At 35.1% G+C, this 18588-nt stretch overlaps 1 protein-coding gene across 1 annotated transcript in view; it reads right to left on the bottom strand.

Moving 5' to 3' along the window:
• LOC119641003 (protein TsetseEP-like) overlaps window positions 1-18588 on the bottom strand; it is a 39254-nt gene that overhangs the window by 1429 nt on the left and 19237 nt on the right. The window contains exon 4 of the mRNA XM_038039424.1: window positions 10182-10419. Coding sequence (XP_037895352.1) covers window positions 10182-10419 — 238 coding nt within the window. The remainder of the gene's footprint in view (window positions 1-10181; window positions 10420-18588) is intronic.

Below are 18588 nucleotides of genomic sequence, written 5' to 3'. Positions count from 1 at the left end.
ATATAAAAATAATATTAATACATTAATATGACTAATATTTAAATCACGTTTCGGTTAACGTGGTAAAGACAACATGATCTCTGCACTAAGTCTAACAATTTGTAGAGTTTAGGCCTGAAGTACCTGTCAACCATAAATTTTTCGCATTTTCTCAATGCAATTTTCCTCTCTTCTCATTCTCTGTGAATATAAAGTGTTGTAATACTATCGTTTATGTCGTAGTACGGAGTCAACAAACTAAGGCCCCCGAGGCGATTTTCAATTCGCCTCATACTTTACGCAAAAAAAAATTAATTGATTGCGAAATGAAAAAATAATCAACTAAACTTAGTAATGGTGTCGTAAGGTTTGAGTAACTTAACTATCCAGAAAGTCCTATAGGTGTGGGTACATGAAAAGTTTCGGTATAAGGGGTAACGTTTGTGGTTATAATAAACTCTTTATAGAATTTCGAATTGATTTCGAATTGAAAATGAAACTGCAGAATCTGCCTAATACTTTCGAAAGCAAAATTTTTCAAAGCTTTGAGAATGAGTTTGCAGACAGCAGAGATATTCAATGCTGAACACGCCGGCACTTTATGTAGTTGGCGATTAATGAGAAGTATTCACAGAATAGAGAAAAATTCACCGCTGAAAGATGTAATTCATCATTTAAAAAGGTTAATAAACTTCATTGGAAATTGCACGGGCACAAACAAAACATCAGTCCGAAATGCGGTAAACATTGTATTGTAATGTAAAGTACATTTATGACACGCGAAATCAATCAACAGGTAAATCAAGAAATAAGCCATTCATCAGGAAATTTGCTGCGAAAATAAATTCAATGACATAAAAAGAAATCACTGTTCGAGCTAACACAGAATCTATATATGCCTATTAGGAGTACGCATATTAATTTAAAACAATATCTTAAATGAGATTAGGTTATCCGCTCTCTTGATAACTTTTCATTTTGGGTCAAAAGTGGACAAGTAGTTATTATTGTGAGGTTTGCTTTACAATATAGATTGGGTGTGGACTGATATCCTCATTTTTTTTCTAAATCTACTGGGACGTTTAAGGTTATGTTAGGAAAGATTTAATTTAGCAGATTACCTGTTCTTATCGCTAGAGAGGGACAGTAGCAGAGCAGATCACTCGTTGACTCAGTTTCATCGGAATTTTGGCCAATTCTGTAAAGTGCGGTATGTTGGCCGAACAAATGGTTTCCTGAAGCAATAGCTGCTCTTGACGTCAGGACTAATTCAGAGAAGGTTTCAGGAACTGACTTCATTTCCCATTCAAAGCGAAGAAGAATGGTAGCAGGTTTTCTCTTAGTAAAAGCTAGCGCGAGATTGACGAAAGCTTACGCCATGTGTAATCCCTTTTTTAACAAAAGAGCGCGAATTTACCTTCTAGTTTCCGAGAATGTCGCACTTAGTTGATATCCCAGGAAGACGAAAATATGATAGCTCAGGACATCTCGGCGTTCGAAAACAAATTGCCCAGTCGTCGTCGGTCCATTTTAACGAGCACCCACTTTCCCAGCCGGGATTGAAAAAGCTGTTCAGTTTATGGTTATGATGTCTGCGTTAGAGACGGGAGAATTACGGCAGATTACACAAAGTCGTATGTTACTAAGTGGTGAGGAATTCAACAAATCTGTTTTTTACGAAAGCACATTTTTTGGGCATAATAATTCGGCGATCACGACGGGCGTACCAAACATTATTTCACAGTTCGTGCCTATTAGCGATTCAAAACAAAGAATTCATTTTTAATAAACGATTCGCTTTGTAACACCATGCACGGTTAAAAGCGTGGAAGCGTTGTTTAGGCTGTATATATGAGGGAGTTTTCTAGAAAGTCTCTGATCTAAGTGGACGGAACGTCCCTTATCTTGTTTAGAGACATCTTTTTTGTGCAGCGACTTGTCAACATCCTTAAGAAATTTTCACAATGATCTCGTTATGTTGTCAAAATAGTTTCCCCTAGAGCATTCTTTTCAGGATTGTCAGCTGTTGAAGGTTAGATCTGGAAAATAAGGTGGGCGCAGCAACGAATAGAACTTGCATGTATACAATATTGCCGTTATAATTATCGACTTGTGAACGGGTATTTTTGTTCGACTGTGGGCAACGGTGGCAACCAACGTGCGATCGGCATTTTCTTGCGTAGATTTTAATTTAATATGGGAAACTCGAGCGCGTTCATAGCCTCCGCCGCCTCGTTGATCTTAATTCGGCCGCAAGCTTGCACTGTCTATCAAAAACAAGTACTGGATGATAGACTTATACTCAATTTTTGCCATTGTCATAAGACTACGCACATCCACGATTATCAAACAACAGGTGCGCGTCCAGCGTGGCTGAAGTTTTAATGAATACTTCGCATATGTAATTATGTACCTGAACTTCTGTTGGTAAATGCTGTCATTTTTATATTTAGGTCGGAGACGTTTCAGCCACCCTACGTATACATATGGACACGAAAGTACTTCGAAAATTTAATGGTTGACAATCCGCAACGTTAATTAATATACGCGAAAATTCGCGCGCAGCTGTCATTCATAGTGGTTCGATTATTTTTTTTAGATTTTGCAAGTCCCGAAAAGTGGAAATTTTACTCGCAAATAAAAATCTCTCGGCTTGATTGTGAATAATTATATTCTACACCACTTGCCGTACAAGGGTATATTGAGTTTGTAAAGATGTATGCAACACCCAGAAGGACAGATACACCTTTGTTATAAGGATCAATTCAGAAGGTGATTCTAAGCTTGGCTGTGCGTTCTTTTTTCTTTTGCTCGCAATTTTTCTGATGTCTTGATGATATTTGGTAGAGCAACATGTTTTGGCGTCAGGGCCGTTATTGAAAATAATTTGAATCGGGTCGCTTTTGCGATTAGTCCCTCTATAACGAGTTTGCTTTGAAAAGTCGTTATATGGAAAACTATATTGAACGAAATAACGTAGGATAGTTAATGGTAGGCTACTCTGGTGTTGTTACTTGTTTCATTTAAAATTTTTTTATAATAAATTTTTACCGTTTCAGTGCGTTGTCTGAGTATATATATATAAACCTGCATCTGAAAATCATCTGAACTTTACTTCTGAAATGTGAAGGCAATGACAGCTTTATGTTGACCGTGAAGAATTAGCACTAAAATTTAAAATACTACCTATTTTTTGGAAAACACTTTAATTGGGAAGTTTTACGATTTAAAGGCTCATTTATGATCCGCTGTTGCTATCAAGTTCTAAACAGGAATAGTTACGTTTCGTTATAAACCTTGCACCCACGTGTTTGTTTTTCTTTTATGTATATTTCTCTTTTGAGTGAGCTGTTTGTAATTTATGACTGTTAAAAACGGTATAAATTCGCGTAACGCTGAAAAGTGGACATTTGAAAAATAAATGAATAAAAAAAAAACCTGTGGGTGGCGTACAAGCAAATACATGATGATCTTTGGAACAACTGCTATAAAACATCTGCACAAAAAAAAAACATGTACGTGTGTTTATGATTTAAGGTAAATTTTATTCACTTATAACATTTGCCGCTTATTTACAATTTTATTAGCGCCTCTGATTTGTTTAACGAGTGAACAGCGAACAAGTCAAACAGACATGCAAGACATGCAATATCTGCCTACCTTCATACACACAATAACAAGAGCAATAGCAACCATATAACCGACAATCACAGCAAAAGGGTCTTAAAATTGTGTTGCCGTAATTGACTTGGCACGATCACCACCAATTGAGCGACACCAACAACGTTCATTAAAACCTTATTTGCTGTGGTAAAGGTTTAAAAAATAAAACATTCCCTTTTCTTGTTTGTTTGCAATGAACTCGCGATGGTGTTTCAAATTTATTTGCTATTGTTGTGAGTAACGCTTTTCTTATTTTTTTTTTTTTTAGTTTATTAGGGCCGTTTTATGTGAGCTCAATGGTTTAACTGCACTAGTATTATGTCAACGTGAAAAACATATTTAATAGGGTAAAAATTTTGAAACATTTATTGCGCGAAGCCTACTTGATTTGGTTTTATACGTTTGAAATAATGAATAATGAATGTAAAAATGATAAATGAATGTAATGGACCGATGGTAACTTTGCTCGTTACAGAACGATATTCCATTAAGTACAAATATACCATAGCGAGAATCAAGGGCCTTTCGAATACTTGATGCAAACAACTTGAAGCAACAATCCCATCCGGACTTTGTAGAGACAATACAAATGTAAGTGCTTTTGTCATAAAGTCGAAGATTGTTAAACGCTTACACATTCTGCAATGTAATCTCCTAGTCCTATCTTGCTCGGGGTTAACGCGAACCACGTTGTAGCTGATAGTTGAGATCCCCTCTGCTATGCATTTTAAACAAGGATAGTCCTCCCCTCGCTCGTGTGAATGAGGAAGCCATAGGATTGCTTGTTAAAAAGAAACTATCCCCTTTTCAAGTCGCCCCTAATCTCAGGCTTTAAACTGACTTTTATCGATAAGAAATTCTTTAATAGATCGTATTTTGCAGACGCCTCTGAAAGGGTTGTATACTCTACGCCGCTTGATTTAAAGTTTCTGCTCATGAGTGTAGAAAACCTAGAAGAATGGGAGACAGATCCATATTCTATTATACAAGCCCAATGCAAAATCATTTCCTGAATCTATTTAAGCATATCTGTCCCTCCGTATATCTAATGTCCGCCAACGTATTTTTGTGTTTGAAAGTGATGGGCAAAATTTTAGCAGTGCAAAAATTTAGATTATTAATATACCTTGTCGAATATCGGTGAAAATTAGTTTCTTGACTTACTAGATGAACATTGAAAAAGTCGAAAGGATTATACTATTGCTAAGCATTCCTTCCATGTGTTGTTCTTACCACAAATGAAGCTTTGCATAGTAAAAAGGCTCAAACTTTTGGAATCTTATAATGGAAAATGGCGCAAAACAGTGACTTGACATATTACACGAAGATTGGAGTTTATTCCGTTATTTTGGACTACATAGACCTCTTTATCGCATCTTCCCAATATAAATGTTTTCACAACAGCTAACACGTTATACTGCAACAAATTGGGGTTTTCGGTATTTTATGATGAAATTAAGTAAAAAATTGTATCAGCCGAAGTGGTGTTCCGTACCTAATAGGCGACTTTGCTTCAAGTGGCTTTTAATTAGAATTGTTAATTAGCTGCTATTCACGTTGATGCCTCTAATTGTGTCTGTAGGCGTATAACCCCTTACACATACGTTGATCTATGAAACTGATTCGTTGAAACATTGCTCCTCTTTCAGCCACCTAATCAAGATTTTTTTATTCTGAAAACTAAGCTAACTACTAATTGAATTCGCATATTGACAAGATATATATTAGCCCTTAAAGTTTGCATTGAAATCAGGTAGCTGAGAGTAGGCAGGAGGAAAGCTGTTAAGGTAAAACTAATTAAGAAAGAAATTAGTCTTCAATACATTGTTTCACGTTTTCTGTTACTTTGGCCCTAATCGATATAATTATATTACAATATGATAAATATGTTGCCAGAATACGAACAAGCCGTTTAAAAAAACTAAAGCAAAATAAACAAAAACCGAAAAAAGAAGAATTAATAAACAAGGAACTTTTCCAAGAGTGCAAAACGTTACCTTTTATTTGTGTTTTATTATTTAGGCATCCCAAACGATATAATGAAAACATCAGAGTACAACCATCAAGAACGATTTTCGTAAGCACTTGATTTTTAAATGTTTCTTCAGAAAATGCTGTTCTTTCATTCATTTGAAACATTAATCTTCCAGTCTGTGTAAAAGAAAATTTAACGTTTCCCAACAAGTGTCGCCGGACATTTGTATGCACATACGCAAAGTCACTTATATAAAATTGTGCACTTCCCCGAACATTTATTCGCACGTCTTGTAACATTTTCTACTTGTCGCTTACTTTACGAACCACTGACTAAAAAAAAAAAGAAGAAAAAAATATGTGGAGAAAACACGACAAATTTGCAAATGTTGCCATATTTTGAGCTTGACATGCATGCTGTACAAGCACAACTTGTTACAAGCGATTTGTTTCCTCTTTTTCCTCCGAACGTATGCAAAAAAAAGAATACAAAAAAATGATTACGAAGAAGTTACCCCATCAAACGAAGTTCATCTTTTATTAACAGATGCATGAAAATTTACTAATTTTTTCATTTTTCAAAAATTCATTATTACTGTTATTATTATCAATTAAGCCACAACTTTAAATACTAAGAGTCTTAAAACAGTAGCATCTAAGGTTATCGGCTTTATTAAAAACACTGTCGCACTTGAGATTTGAACCTCATGACCATCGAGTTGTTAATCATGGCCCTTTGGTTACTCGGCCACTCAGGTGGATTTTCCTTTTAGAAAAGAATATCTATTTCATCAGCTTATAAAGCTCTTGCCTCCCTCCTAATAATGGAACTTTTGGACGTTTTGCTTATATCTATTTCCGCCGTTATCGATCAGGTTAACCCATCATTTTGTGGCATTGCTAAAGTCGCAAATATAAAAATAGGAAGCCGAAATTTGACACAAACATTTTTCCATCTTTTAACAATTCAAGGCAAATATTGGTTGTGATTTGCCCACATACTCATCTATGTGAGCGTAGAAACTAAAACAATATTGAAAAACGCCAAAATATTCTTTATATTTCCGTCTATAACTAATAATCCCGTGAAGATATTTCCGAAAACTTATAACTCAAAATGTTCGTCAAGATCACTTTGAGATTCAGTCCAAAAATAGTTCCTATCGGTCTTTTAATAAACTAATCACGCTCATTTTCTCAATCCATTAATGAGAGTCTATTTTAGATTCCTATCTCAATTTTTGTGACTGTAGCAAGTCAATATAAATAGAAATTATCATATGATACTCGTTGGTAAACATACATTGCTTCGTAGAGATAGCTGCTGTGGTTACAAGGAAATTATACCCAATATTAATGTGGACAAGGACAAACGAAGTGAAGAGTTCCGAGGCATTCCATGAAAGCGTACACTTTTCTTCTATTTTTATTCTCACAGCTTGTTGACAGTACCGAAAAAAACTGATCGCTGACTCTAACTCATCTAAAGTAAACGGAGGAGTGAAGTAATCGATTTTCAATTATTGTCAGTCAGACTCTTTCGCAACCTTGAAAAGTAGACGGAATTTAAAAAAAGTGAAATCCGTCTATAGTCACTAAACTAGAATAAAATCGAAAACAAGTCAAATTAATGGAGTATGGCAAAGTCGACTACCAAATGCCCTACACAGCCTTACTTACCACAATTGTTTAACTATTTTGGTCATAAGATGTTAAGAATCTTAGGTAATCGCCATAAAAAGATACTACATTCCCCGGTTTTTGTCAAAAAATATAAATAAAGCAAATTTTACTTTGTGCACCCCTCCTCCTTCTTCTTATACTTCGTCGTGTAGAAAGGCGGAAAAGATTGTAGGGAATAGTTTCAGTTATTTTCAATACACAACAACTCGTCCTTCTGTCAAAACAAGCCGATATATCACATATCTTCCGAATAAATCGAAAATGCGATCTTAAGGTTGAGCATAAGATTATATGGGTGGTAGGCTCTAATGGGACAGATGGACAGAAATGCTTAAACTGATTCAGACATTGAGTTTGAATCGCTTAGTGTAATAAAATATATAGATCTTTCTGAAATTTCCAGTATGTTCTGCTTGTATTTTACTACAAGTGATGTGGGATAAGAAAAGGCGGAAATTTGCATTTACTTTTGTTTCTAACTTATTGCACCACTTTACGATAAAGTTTAATGCAAGCTTGATTCCAAAATAATTTAGATGTATTAATTGACGTCTCCGACGTTAACAGAAAAAATAAAATTGACATAGTTGTCGTTATAAATCCCCTTTAAGACTGATACGTTTTACATAATTGAGTTTTTATATTAAAGGTTATTTCCCCAATTAAGGTAACATTACTTTTTCATCTATTTCCAAAAGGTGTTGCTGCAATATAACATTAGCTTCTGCTAACATTGATACTTTAACAAACCTACTCGGAAAAAAGTGAGGAAAAAAGAAAAATGAAAACGATTACTAAAGCTCCTGCGTGGGTTCTTGGTACTCACTAGTACACTAGTATCCGCTTAAACACAAACGCACTTAGCGTACGCACAAACACAGTCTTTTTTCTCTTTTTTGCTAAGAGATTTGCATGTTTTAGTTCAACGCCTTGGCTGCTATAGTTTATACAGTTGCAGGTATACTACTCAACTTATTCATTTTGTAACCTACGATTATTAGTTATTGTACAATTCGTCATTAAGAGACACATAAAAGACACAATACTTACATTTAATACAATATTACACTTCAAGCTTGAAAGTCAGCTAAATTTCCTCCGATCAATGTAGACGAAAATCAATCGTAACAAAATGAAAGTAAGGAGAGCTTCAAAATAAAGTTGATTCAGACGATAATTTCATACTTGAACTAAAAAAAAAACAAAATCTGCACAATACCAATACATATATACTCTATTGTTTTATGCGATCGACAACACTTAAATCAAGATGAATACAAGTTTCGTGCAATAACACAATTTACGTTCATTACATAGGAATATGAAGATTTGTATGCATGTTAAATCGTATAGTAGGGCACATAAACATATTGGCATGCAGGCATACGATGTATTGTATATATGTTTGGAAAATGATTTAAGTGGGCGTTATTTTCCGCACAGTAAGGTAAAATAATAATTTATAGTCACATGTCGAAAAAGCCAATGCTCAACATACATCTGGTTGGTTGCTTGGAATAAGAAATAGTCATATTAACAGAATGGTAATGGCCCAAATCGGCTTTTTCATACTCTTTCAACGCACCGCTATTTCGCATTAATGGTTAATTTAATGATATATATTTTTCATGTACATAAAAAGCGCAACTGGGAATAAAGCAAGGGCTAATTTGAGATATCATTCAAAATTATTTCAAAGTATACGCTGAACAAACTCGGATCTTTCCCTGTAATTAAGTTTAAATTCATAAAAAGAACTATACCTAACACATCAAGACATCTTGAAAAAAAAGCATAAAAAAAGAAAAATAAGCAATTCTTAGACAACTTAGACAACCAGTAAGCAAATACTACAGTATGGGTTATGATGGAAAAAATAGCAGTAGTAGTAGTAAATAATTGCGCTTACTTGAGCAAGATAGATTGAGTTAGAGCTAATATTAACAAATATTAACTTTAAAGGCAGAAAGGACAACGAAACCCGATAAATTTCTGCACTCATTTAGTGTGGAGAAAAAGAGGGACATCAAGCATTAATTGATAATGTGTAAAATTTACATTCGTCTACAATAATATTGGCTTCACATTTATATTTGTAGTCATATTCATATTGGATGCTCCGTCCTTTTCTGAGAGAGAGTGCAACTAGTACCTACTGTAGGTTGTCCAATAAAGCCATGGTTTCTTCATTTGAAACCGCTATCTTTAAGTTATACGCCAGTATACAAATCATCGCACTAAGCCAGAAGCTAAGAAATAAGCCATTTGCGAGAAACTTTACTTCCCCTGGTTAATTTGAGGCGCAATGTTTCGAAATTCTTACGAGCGATGAATAGTGAAAACCCAAAATTCACGATGCAGAGTAAGCGAAGCGATAAAGCTAAATATCCATGGCACTTTCAGTTAATAGCATCAGTCGGCTGTAGGATATTGTGCCTTGTCTCATCTAATGAAATCATCACCAAGAACCGCCAACAAAGTCCATTCATGTAATTGCGACGAAAACCGCACGTGAGACGCCGAAAGTCAATGTATTGTGGTTTTTCAGTACAAGTATATTCATTCATACTGAGCAAAATCGACTCAGGAAATATTTGCAGAATGTCCAATCCTGCCCACTGCTTTCAGCGCACATTATTCCTGCCGAATAATACGGGTCTCAGTAGATGACTTATTATTTGTTCGAACGGCAGTTCATTCGAAGATGCCCAAATATGGTTCACTTTGCGGACCGTCTTAAAAGATCAGGTGGTTCTACCGCACGGAGCTCATGTTATTTCTACTTGACAAAGTTTTGAAGGAAAAAATTTGCAATCGGTTTGTTACAGTAAGCCTTCGTATTTCGAAAATAAAACCGCGGAAGCCAAATTGCGCATTCTTACCCTTGTAGTCATATTCAATTTCATATTCATATTCAAAGTATATTTATATTCATAACTATCTATGTTCGTAGTCATATTTTCATTCAAGTTTTTCGTATTGCCTTTCATGTTTATATCCACAACCATCTTCATATCGACTTTCATATTCATATTCATGATCATAGCCAACGCCATATATAAAGCCGTATTTGTATCCATAGCCATAATCTTATTAATAATCATGTTCATAGCCATATGCCTATTCATATTCATAATATTGAGTATATTTACATTCACATTCTTACTCATATTTGTATTCACAATTTATTTAATGCCCATATTTACGTCCATATTAATATCAATATTCGTATTCACTTTCAACCAATCCGAAATATCATTCGAGCATTTATTAGAGCTAAGAGCTTAGAGCACGACTGTTCTTGATTAATAAAGGAACTTATGTGCGCTCAAAACTCACTAAACTAAACTAAATAAAAAAGGTGAGAAAATTGTGTTCGGTCGTGACCGAATCTCCCATCGTCCCATCGCCTTCACCCTACAAAAAAATAGAAAAAAGAAATAACTAAATTTTCATACTGCATAATATTAGGTAGGCGTAACTGATTTCTTCTAATTTTAGAATGAAAGTGGAAATTTATATGTATTTATATGCGTTGTACTTTATGAGTAGCCACTAAACAACACGAAAAACGGATTTCCAGTTTTTGTTATACAATCGGAAATGATTAAATCGATTCAGCGTTTGAAGCTGATCAAGAATATATATACTTTGTGCGGTCTCTGAAGCATTCTTCTAGGTGTTGCAGACGCTTCGACAAAATGAATATATCCTTCATCCTTCGGGGATGGAAAGTTATTCTGAACAATTGAAATTTGGAACGTGCATTGTCAGCTCTTAGGATCAATCAGATAAAAAATGAAGGTAGTTGCACAAAAAAAGGCCGGTGATCTTCATCCTTCGGACTAAATTTCACCAAAGATTCAAAAATTTGTTTAGATGTTATGTTTAGAATGGCAGCAACATGATCCTGTGTAATCCGGACTTGCGAGCACGGGTGCGCGTACAATCTAAAAAAAAAATTCTATTCGGCTTTAGTGACCTGTTCCAATATTTCAGACTGGCTGCCTTTTTTATAGATATTGATGTAAGGGCAAATGATAAGTTCTTCTTGTTCCTAAATGGCGTCAGGTCTTCTCTCTGTTATGTGCTTGAATAAGATTCAATTCGATTAACAGGAAAATGTAATAGAAAAGTGTGACAACAATTTTTCTATACTTTTTCTCCAGGTTGAAGATTTCCGTTAAAGATACATTACTCTTTTGTAAAGGTTATAAGAGATCAGATCGTAATATATATATATATATATATTGAAATCAATCCGTAGAAAATGGACAAATTTATGACTTTGAAGGCCAGGAAGACGTGGATCGCGTGTTTAATTCATTATGGTGATGAAGAAAATTAAAGCTATTGAAAAATTTCTTCACAGGTCGTTCTATTTTGCTTGCTTCTTAAAAATTTAGGCTTGCTGCTTACCGATCGGCATCTAGCTTGTCTTACTTGACAAGTAATAGCCTTAAGACAGATTAAAAAACCTTCCGTTGGCACCCAAGATTCGATTCAAACTCGATGTGTACAAACACTTCTCTCTTGGTCTTTTCGTTTTTTTTCTCATCAATTATCTTGGTTGATTGTTTCATTTTTTCCTTTACATATTGCATGAAACTGATATTTAAAATATTAAAAAACAAAGCTTTGAGTGGCGCCTAACCGAGGAAAAAAAAACTTTTCATTACTGCATTCAACGTCAAATAATTATGCATGACTTTAATTTAAGCACCTGACTGACAAACTTACTGTGTGGGCTGCTGCTCTGACTTATCCATAAGATTTTACATTGACGATGTATGCACTTGGAATGTTTTTCTTATATGTCAGAGCCTTAAATCAACATAAAATTTCGTAACCGCGGGCTTGACTATCTTAAGCTAGATACTCTTAAATTGACGAATTGCTTGTCGAACAGACAGAATGCCAAAATATCAACATTATTTAAGTGCCTGCCGCAATTCAGTAATTATGCGTTCGCGTTGGTTTTGTAGACCATACGATCTAATTTCAGTTGTTGATTTCATACAAAATTGCTGTTCACATATACTACGCCTGAATATTATTTACGTATGGCTATGTGTAGGTAGCTTGGCATGCGAGAGTGCAAAATTTTCATGATTACAAGTCTCTTCTCATTGTTTACTTTTCCATATGCAGTAGACAGGCATTCGAATGCGAAAATAGTTGTCAGAATTCATATGAAACACTTAAAGCAATATTAAATTGCACACATTCATCTGCATAAAATATTTGTAGTAGATATTTATTTTTACAAACAATTTTACGTCCGCCGGTCGAAACAAAATACGTTTAATTACCATATTTCATAAAAACTTTCATCAATTTTCTTTACTAAGTTTTTTATATGAGATGCGAACATTCACTCAAATTTTTTAACTATTTTTATATCCCTCACCACTTATGATACAGGGCTATATTAAGTTTGTGTGTGTTCGATTCAGAATCGCCCTCTGAGTCGTTTTAAATTTGCATGTCCGTATATCCGCCTTGTTTTTGTGCTGAATCTGCAGACCTCAATTTGTCAGATATTTTGATGAAATTTGTTGCACTGATTTATTTCAACTCAAGGGTGAACGCTGTTGAAAGTGATTCGAATCGAACTACTTTTTCCACCCCACACTATATAACGCCTTAATTTGAAAAGTCGCTATATGACCTAACAAGTGTGGAATGGTGATCTTTAACCAAGGGCTGTTATCTGCTCTAATGTTGGTCGCCTAATTGCCATCGGTCTGATATTCTTACGTCCTGCTCCTTATATTAGGATACTATTTAACTATGAATTGAAAGACTCTGAATTATTGAAAGTTTTGCAATTTCCATCAGGTTAGTTCTCTTTCAACTTTACTCTTTTTCTAAATCTGCGTATTGTTGCACCCTTCTCTTTGCTGGCTATTCGCATCTTCAAAGCAGCGCAAATTAAGTGAGGACGTTGAAATCAAGTCAACGCAGAAATATAATTTAAAAATCCGCATTTGTCATATTCGAAAAAAGCCTAATAAGCTTGCGCAGACATTTGCAATGCACTGAGTGAATATAGTTCACCAAATGCAGCAGCAGCATCTAAATGGCTTGAAAGTCGTACCTTGGCTGCTCAACCGTTCATAAAGTCGATGAAACAGCATTTCGAGATGAGCGATAACGTATACAATTTTAAAGCATTTGCGTGAATCGGTATACAAACAGAAGAGCAATATTTGGCATCACAGGAATTAACCCTAAAGAATTTTATTACACCAAATCAAATCAGGCTACATTTGAGGGGATTGTCAAGAGCCGATAAAAAGCGCTTTACGTACGGCGTGAACCCGCGAAAAATTCGTGGAACAAATGGGATGGAAATGCCAGAATGTTTACAAAACCCGAATTAATACCACATCACTTGCTGCTCTGTGTTTGACGGGAGTGGAAGACAATCGTTCATCATAAGCTGCTCCGGCATGGCCAAACCACTTCTGCTGCCAGCAACTAATGCGATTTAAGCGAGCAATCAGCACAAAACGTTCAGAATTAATCAGAAGAATAGTTATAAAACTCAATCCGAAAATGGACAGCGATGGTCACTTGATTCAATTTTTCGATCAGAAATCTTCGTGAATAAGATTTTCTATCAAACTGACACATATCTGATTTGGTAGAGTTTATTTGAAAAATAAGAAGTAAGAAAATCTATTTGGTTGTGGCTAAGTCTTTTATACCCATCACCGAGACATTAAAAGAATAAAAAGAATTAAATTTTCTCAATGGGGTGGGCGCGTGGGTTCTATTTTCAGAATAAAAGTGGAAATATACGGAGTGTATGAGTAACAAGCAAAAAACATAGAATGCAAAAGTGTTCACTGTTTTTGTTCCACGCGCCTGTAGGCGTTGTGGACGTGACCTTTGAAAAGTTTTGGTCATTTTCAAATTTTTTTTTGCAAGTTTGTAAGCGATATCTCTATTTTGGCAAACGGGAGAATATTTACCACAGACACTGAACAGTTGCTCAGACGGACATAGTTAGGCGCATTCCGGAGCCGCAACTGTTTAAGAATTTCCGTACTTTTGAAGCTTTCCTCTGCCCGTTATAAAAGTATCAAAAAAAAAGTATGTTTTGATATACTGTAAAGTTGAGTAGGCGTGGGCAGTTTTCTTTCATTTCTGTACAGGTCGCCCATAGAATAATTTTTTATTTCTTTTGTAAAACACGGGCATCCTCACTTTACGTAGTGTAGACGTGTTCTTCAAACGATTTGGCATCTTTTGAATACCAAACTGCGCGCAAGAGCTTCCAATGTTTCTGCCAAACTGGAAATTGATAACTTTATTTCTGCGGTCAGGAGAAGTCTTACAACGACGGATATATATACCTTGTGGGATCTCTGAAGCTTCTTTCCGAGTATATCCCTCATCCTTCGGTCATGGCTGTAAAAATATGTTTGACTTTTGATGCAAAAACGCAAGTTGTACCATATACAGAAGTCGTTATTGGCTTTCATGAAAGGCAGCGCTATTTTATTTATGGGCATTTTTACAATTATCGCTGAATTAAAGTGTACTATTAACCCTGCTAGGCTTAGCGGACAATAATTCATCCCATCCAGCCTTTTCTCAACTAAATCTCTTATTGCCCACCTAAGCCTTCTTCGATTGTTACGACGATAGCGAAGACATAAACGGTTACGAAGTTAGTTCCAAAAGGCCTGGCACCCCTTAGATAAAAACTTTTGTTGTTTGTTTGCGTCATATAGACGGCATGCTAGTAACGGGTAATGTGTTGAATAAAAGATTTGTTTTACCATTATTTTGTAGCAAGAGTTAATTTTTTTTATAAAAGACTGCTTAACTTTACCTTTTTTCGCGCGCACTTTATTATTATGTTGCATTAACATATATTGTTACAAAAATCGCATATTTGATGCTATAAGTCTATAAAAAAAAGTACCTAATTCAAACATTTCTCAAAACGCAGTTAAAGGTTTTCAATGGTTTACCTGCCAGTCTGATAAAGTGTAGACCCTTAATCAAGACGTTAAATTTCCTTGATAAGATTAAAAATACAAACCTTACATGTAAGAAGTAAAAAAGGAAGCATGAGAACAATATTCAATATTCTTCGCCTATTTGAAAAGTTTGTAAGCCAAGGATTCGACCAACGTAAGAATCGCGGCTTTTAAGAAAAGCGGTCAACCCATTATGTTTGCGAACTTCACGTAGCGAGTCCTTTGTTTTTTATGCAGATAAGATCATTAAATAATTTTCTAAGTTTGTAAATAAAGTCTTACGTGATTTGATACAGTCCGGTCCTACCAACGTTGTTTAATTCCAAATCCGGTTAATTCCGGCTAATTAATTTTCCCAAATAATAAATTCCCTAAACAGAGAAACCCCAAGTGCACATTTACAGGCGCATCATGCAGCTGCCGGCCAATGAAAACGATTAGCGGAAAAGCAGAGAAGCCAGGAATGTGGGTATTGTAAAAATGTATATAAGTCGAATATTTGTGGAAGGCAGAGTTAGTAGAAAAAGAATATTTGAGTTGAGCAGTCGAAAGTATTGCGAAAAATTAATTGTGAATAACATTACGCTAAGGGAATATAATTGTAAATAAGAGAACTTTGAAGGGTATTTCTCTTGAAAAGAATATCAACGATCTAGAGGTACGAGTCCTATTTTAGAAAAGCGAAATTCGTAACAATATATACACTCGCCTGAGTGGCGGAATAGGCAAAGAGTAACAACTCAATGGTCGTGGGTTCAAAACTCAAATGCGATAGAGTTTTCAATAAATCCGATAGCTTTAGGTGCTAATGCTTTAAGACTTTAGGCTTAGAATTTAGTCTCCGATTAATTAATTAATTATAAAAGTAAATTTTATATATTTCATTTGATTCCAATTTGTTGATATTCACTTGACTCTAAATGTCAATCCGTGTTTGTTTGTATGTTTATTTATGCAGTTGCAATGCAATCCATTCAAAGTGTCGCAACTATACGTCAAATTTTACTTGCATGATATTTTTAGAATAATTCTCTAATTGCTTTAAGTTAATTGTAATTTTTAATCCCCAATAAAGTTTAGTTTCGTTTGTCAGACGTAATCTTCGCGATCAAATTTTTCGTGGCGGTTCTTAGTTACAAGTGCTGAGGGGCACCCATTGAAAGTTGGTACAGCGCTAATTCTTCATTTTAGCTGACTTATACCAACGAATGATACGTTACATTTTTTTTGGGTTCTCCAAGAGACCACAGCAAACGTAATTCGAGGAATATTGAGAATACAGTATACAACGAAACAATATTATTCAAAATTCACTCTACGAACTGTCAATACTTCGGACAGGCAATCTTCTCAGACTATATGTCATAACGAAGCAGAGAATGTCAGAACATTACCTGAAAACACATAACGATGTGACTACAGATAAAATAAAAAAAAATTGATATCTTGACATGATAGCAAATATAATTTCACCAAGACAAAATTGACAGTAAAATAATATATGAACGTAATCACATACCAAAAGAGAAATGAAATCTCATTCCTGTTTACAAAATATAGTTCATAAATAGATTAAATCTGCTTATGAAATTTGCAATCATTTCGAAACATTCTTCCATCCAGATGAGAACTAATAAAACATATACGAAATTTTACATCTCTCTCAGTTCAATTCCTTCTTTTTCCCTTTTTTTTTTGTCCTGCTGTCTTCAATACTAAAGACAGGTTGTTGTTGGTATGTTTACTGCCATCAAATAATATTGAGTGGTCACCAAGATATCAACGAGAATGTCATTATTGCAGACTTATGATCATTAAATGGAAACTGTTTCTACCAAATGAATGTGATAAACACCATAAATACATGAAATGTATAAATGTGATGTTGACAAACCATCAATCCATGCATAAACGCACACATACACAAAGGCAAGCATGCATTTCAAAATTGAAACATTTGCAACAAAGATGGGCAGAATTTCTATTACTTGGATGGATTTGCAAAGAAATCTGCTTAAAAAAAAAATAAATAAAATATATTCATAAGAAGGGATTAAATAATGTCCAGCAAAAAAATTTCAAAGTCATGAATCCGAGAGGAATATTAATTTTTGTTAAATTTTATAAGCCTCTAAAAGTATATTATGCGCCCATATTTGAAGACACATTACAAGCCATTATCATAGCTTTACAAGAAAGCTGACAAAGAAGAGCTACTCCTCTGTTAGGTGAATCCACAAAAGATATCGCCATGTGTCAAATCACTGCTCACAGAACCTCAGTTTTTTCCAGCCTAGGACACAAGTTCAGGGAACTAATACTGAGTACAGTGTAGAATTAGGCAGAGTTGATTTCCTAAAAGTCCAATTTATTTCTTAAAAAGCCGACCCTGAAATCGCTGTCTGCAATCCAGAGATACGACGAGTCGACCAGTATTTATAATTTTTTTTTTGTGCGCTAGTGAAGTTATACTTCTTTGAGTTCGCCAAATTCGTAAACGTAAAGGGGACCGCTTCGGCGATAATCGCACTAACGCCAACCTGCGATCATTACAATCGCTTAAATGAGCGAGCAGTTCTGCCTTTACTAATACAACAGAAATGCTTGTTGGGCTCTTACAAATTGTGGTGCAGAGTCGCTCTGTTCGCAGCAATTTTTAAGTTACCTCTGGCATGCAATATCAACAATACACGCAATGGGAAACAAGGGTGACCAAAAAACCGAATTTTTATGAAGCGGATGCGAAGAAGAGGCCGCTGTAAATATTGAAACTTTGCTTCCAGACAGCACTTCTGCTCTACCGAGAGAAAAACGGAATCACAAAGCAAAGCGAGAAAGAGAGAGTGAGTGATAACAACATAAAAAGCGCCAAGAGAAAAAGAAAGGAAATGATGGAGAGGAAGAAAATGGTTATAAATCAAGGAAAGAGAGAGAGAAAGAAAGGCTGATTTTTCCCTTCTCAACAAAAACACTTACGTTTCTCCTGTTTTCTTCTAAAATTTGCATTGCGGTGTTTGGGAGAAAATTTTCCTCTCTTTTCCTTGCCAATTACTACATCAAACGTTACGCATGTGTGATGTGTCTCATGGTAGGGCTTTTTGAAGCATCTAGTGACGACAGAAAGGAAGAAAGTGATGAAAACACACCTCCTTTCGGATAGCGTAAGCAACCAACGAACTGCCAATGCCAATAGCTTTTGTAATTTTCTTCATACAAGAGTGTATCGCAGTGCATTTTCGGTAAGACAAGTACTCTGTCAACTCGTATAAGGACATCAAATCCGTTATTATAT

The sequence above is a fragment of the Glossina fuscipes genome, unplaced genomic scaffold (assembly GCF_014805625.2).
Source record: "Glossina fuscipes isolate IAEA_lab_2018 unplaced genomic scaffold, Yale_Gfus_2 133, whole genome shotgun sequence".
NCBI lineage: Eukaryota > Metazoa > Arthropoda > Insecta > Diptera > Glossinidae > Glossina > Glossina fuscipes.
Note: the sequence above shows the minus strand (reverse complement) of the source record. Positions and strands in the feature narration are given on the sequence as shown.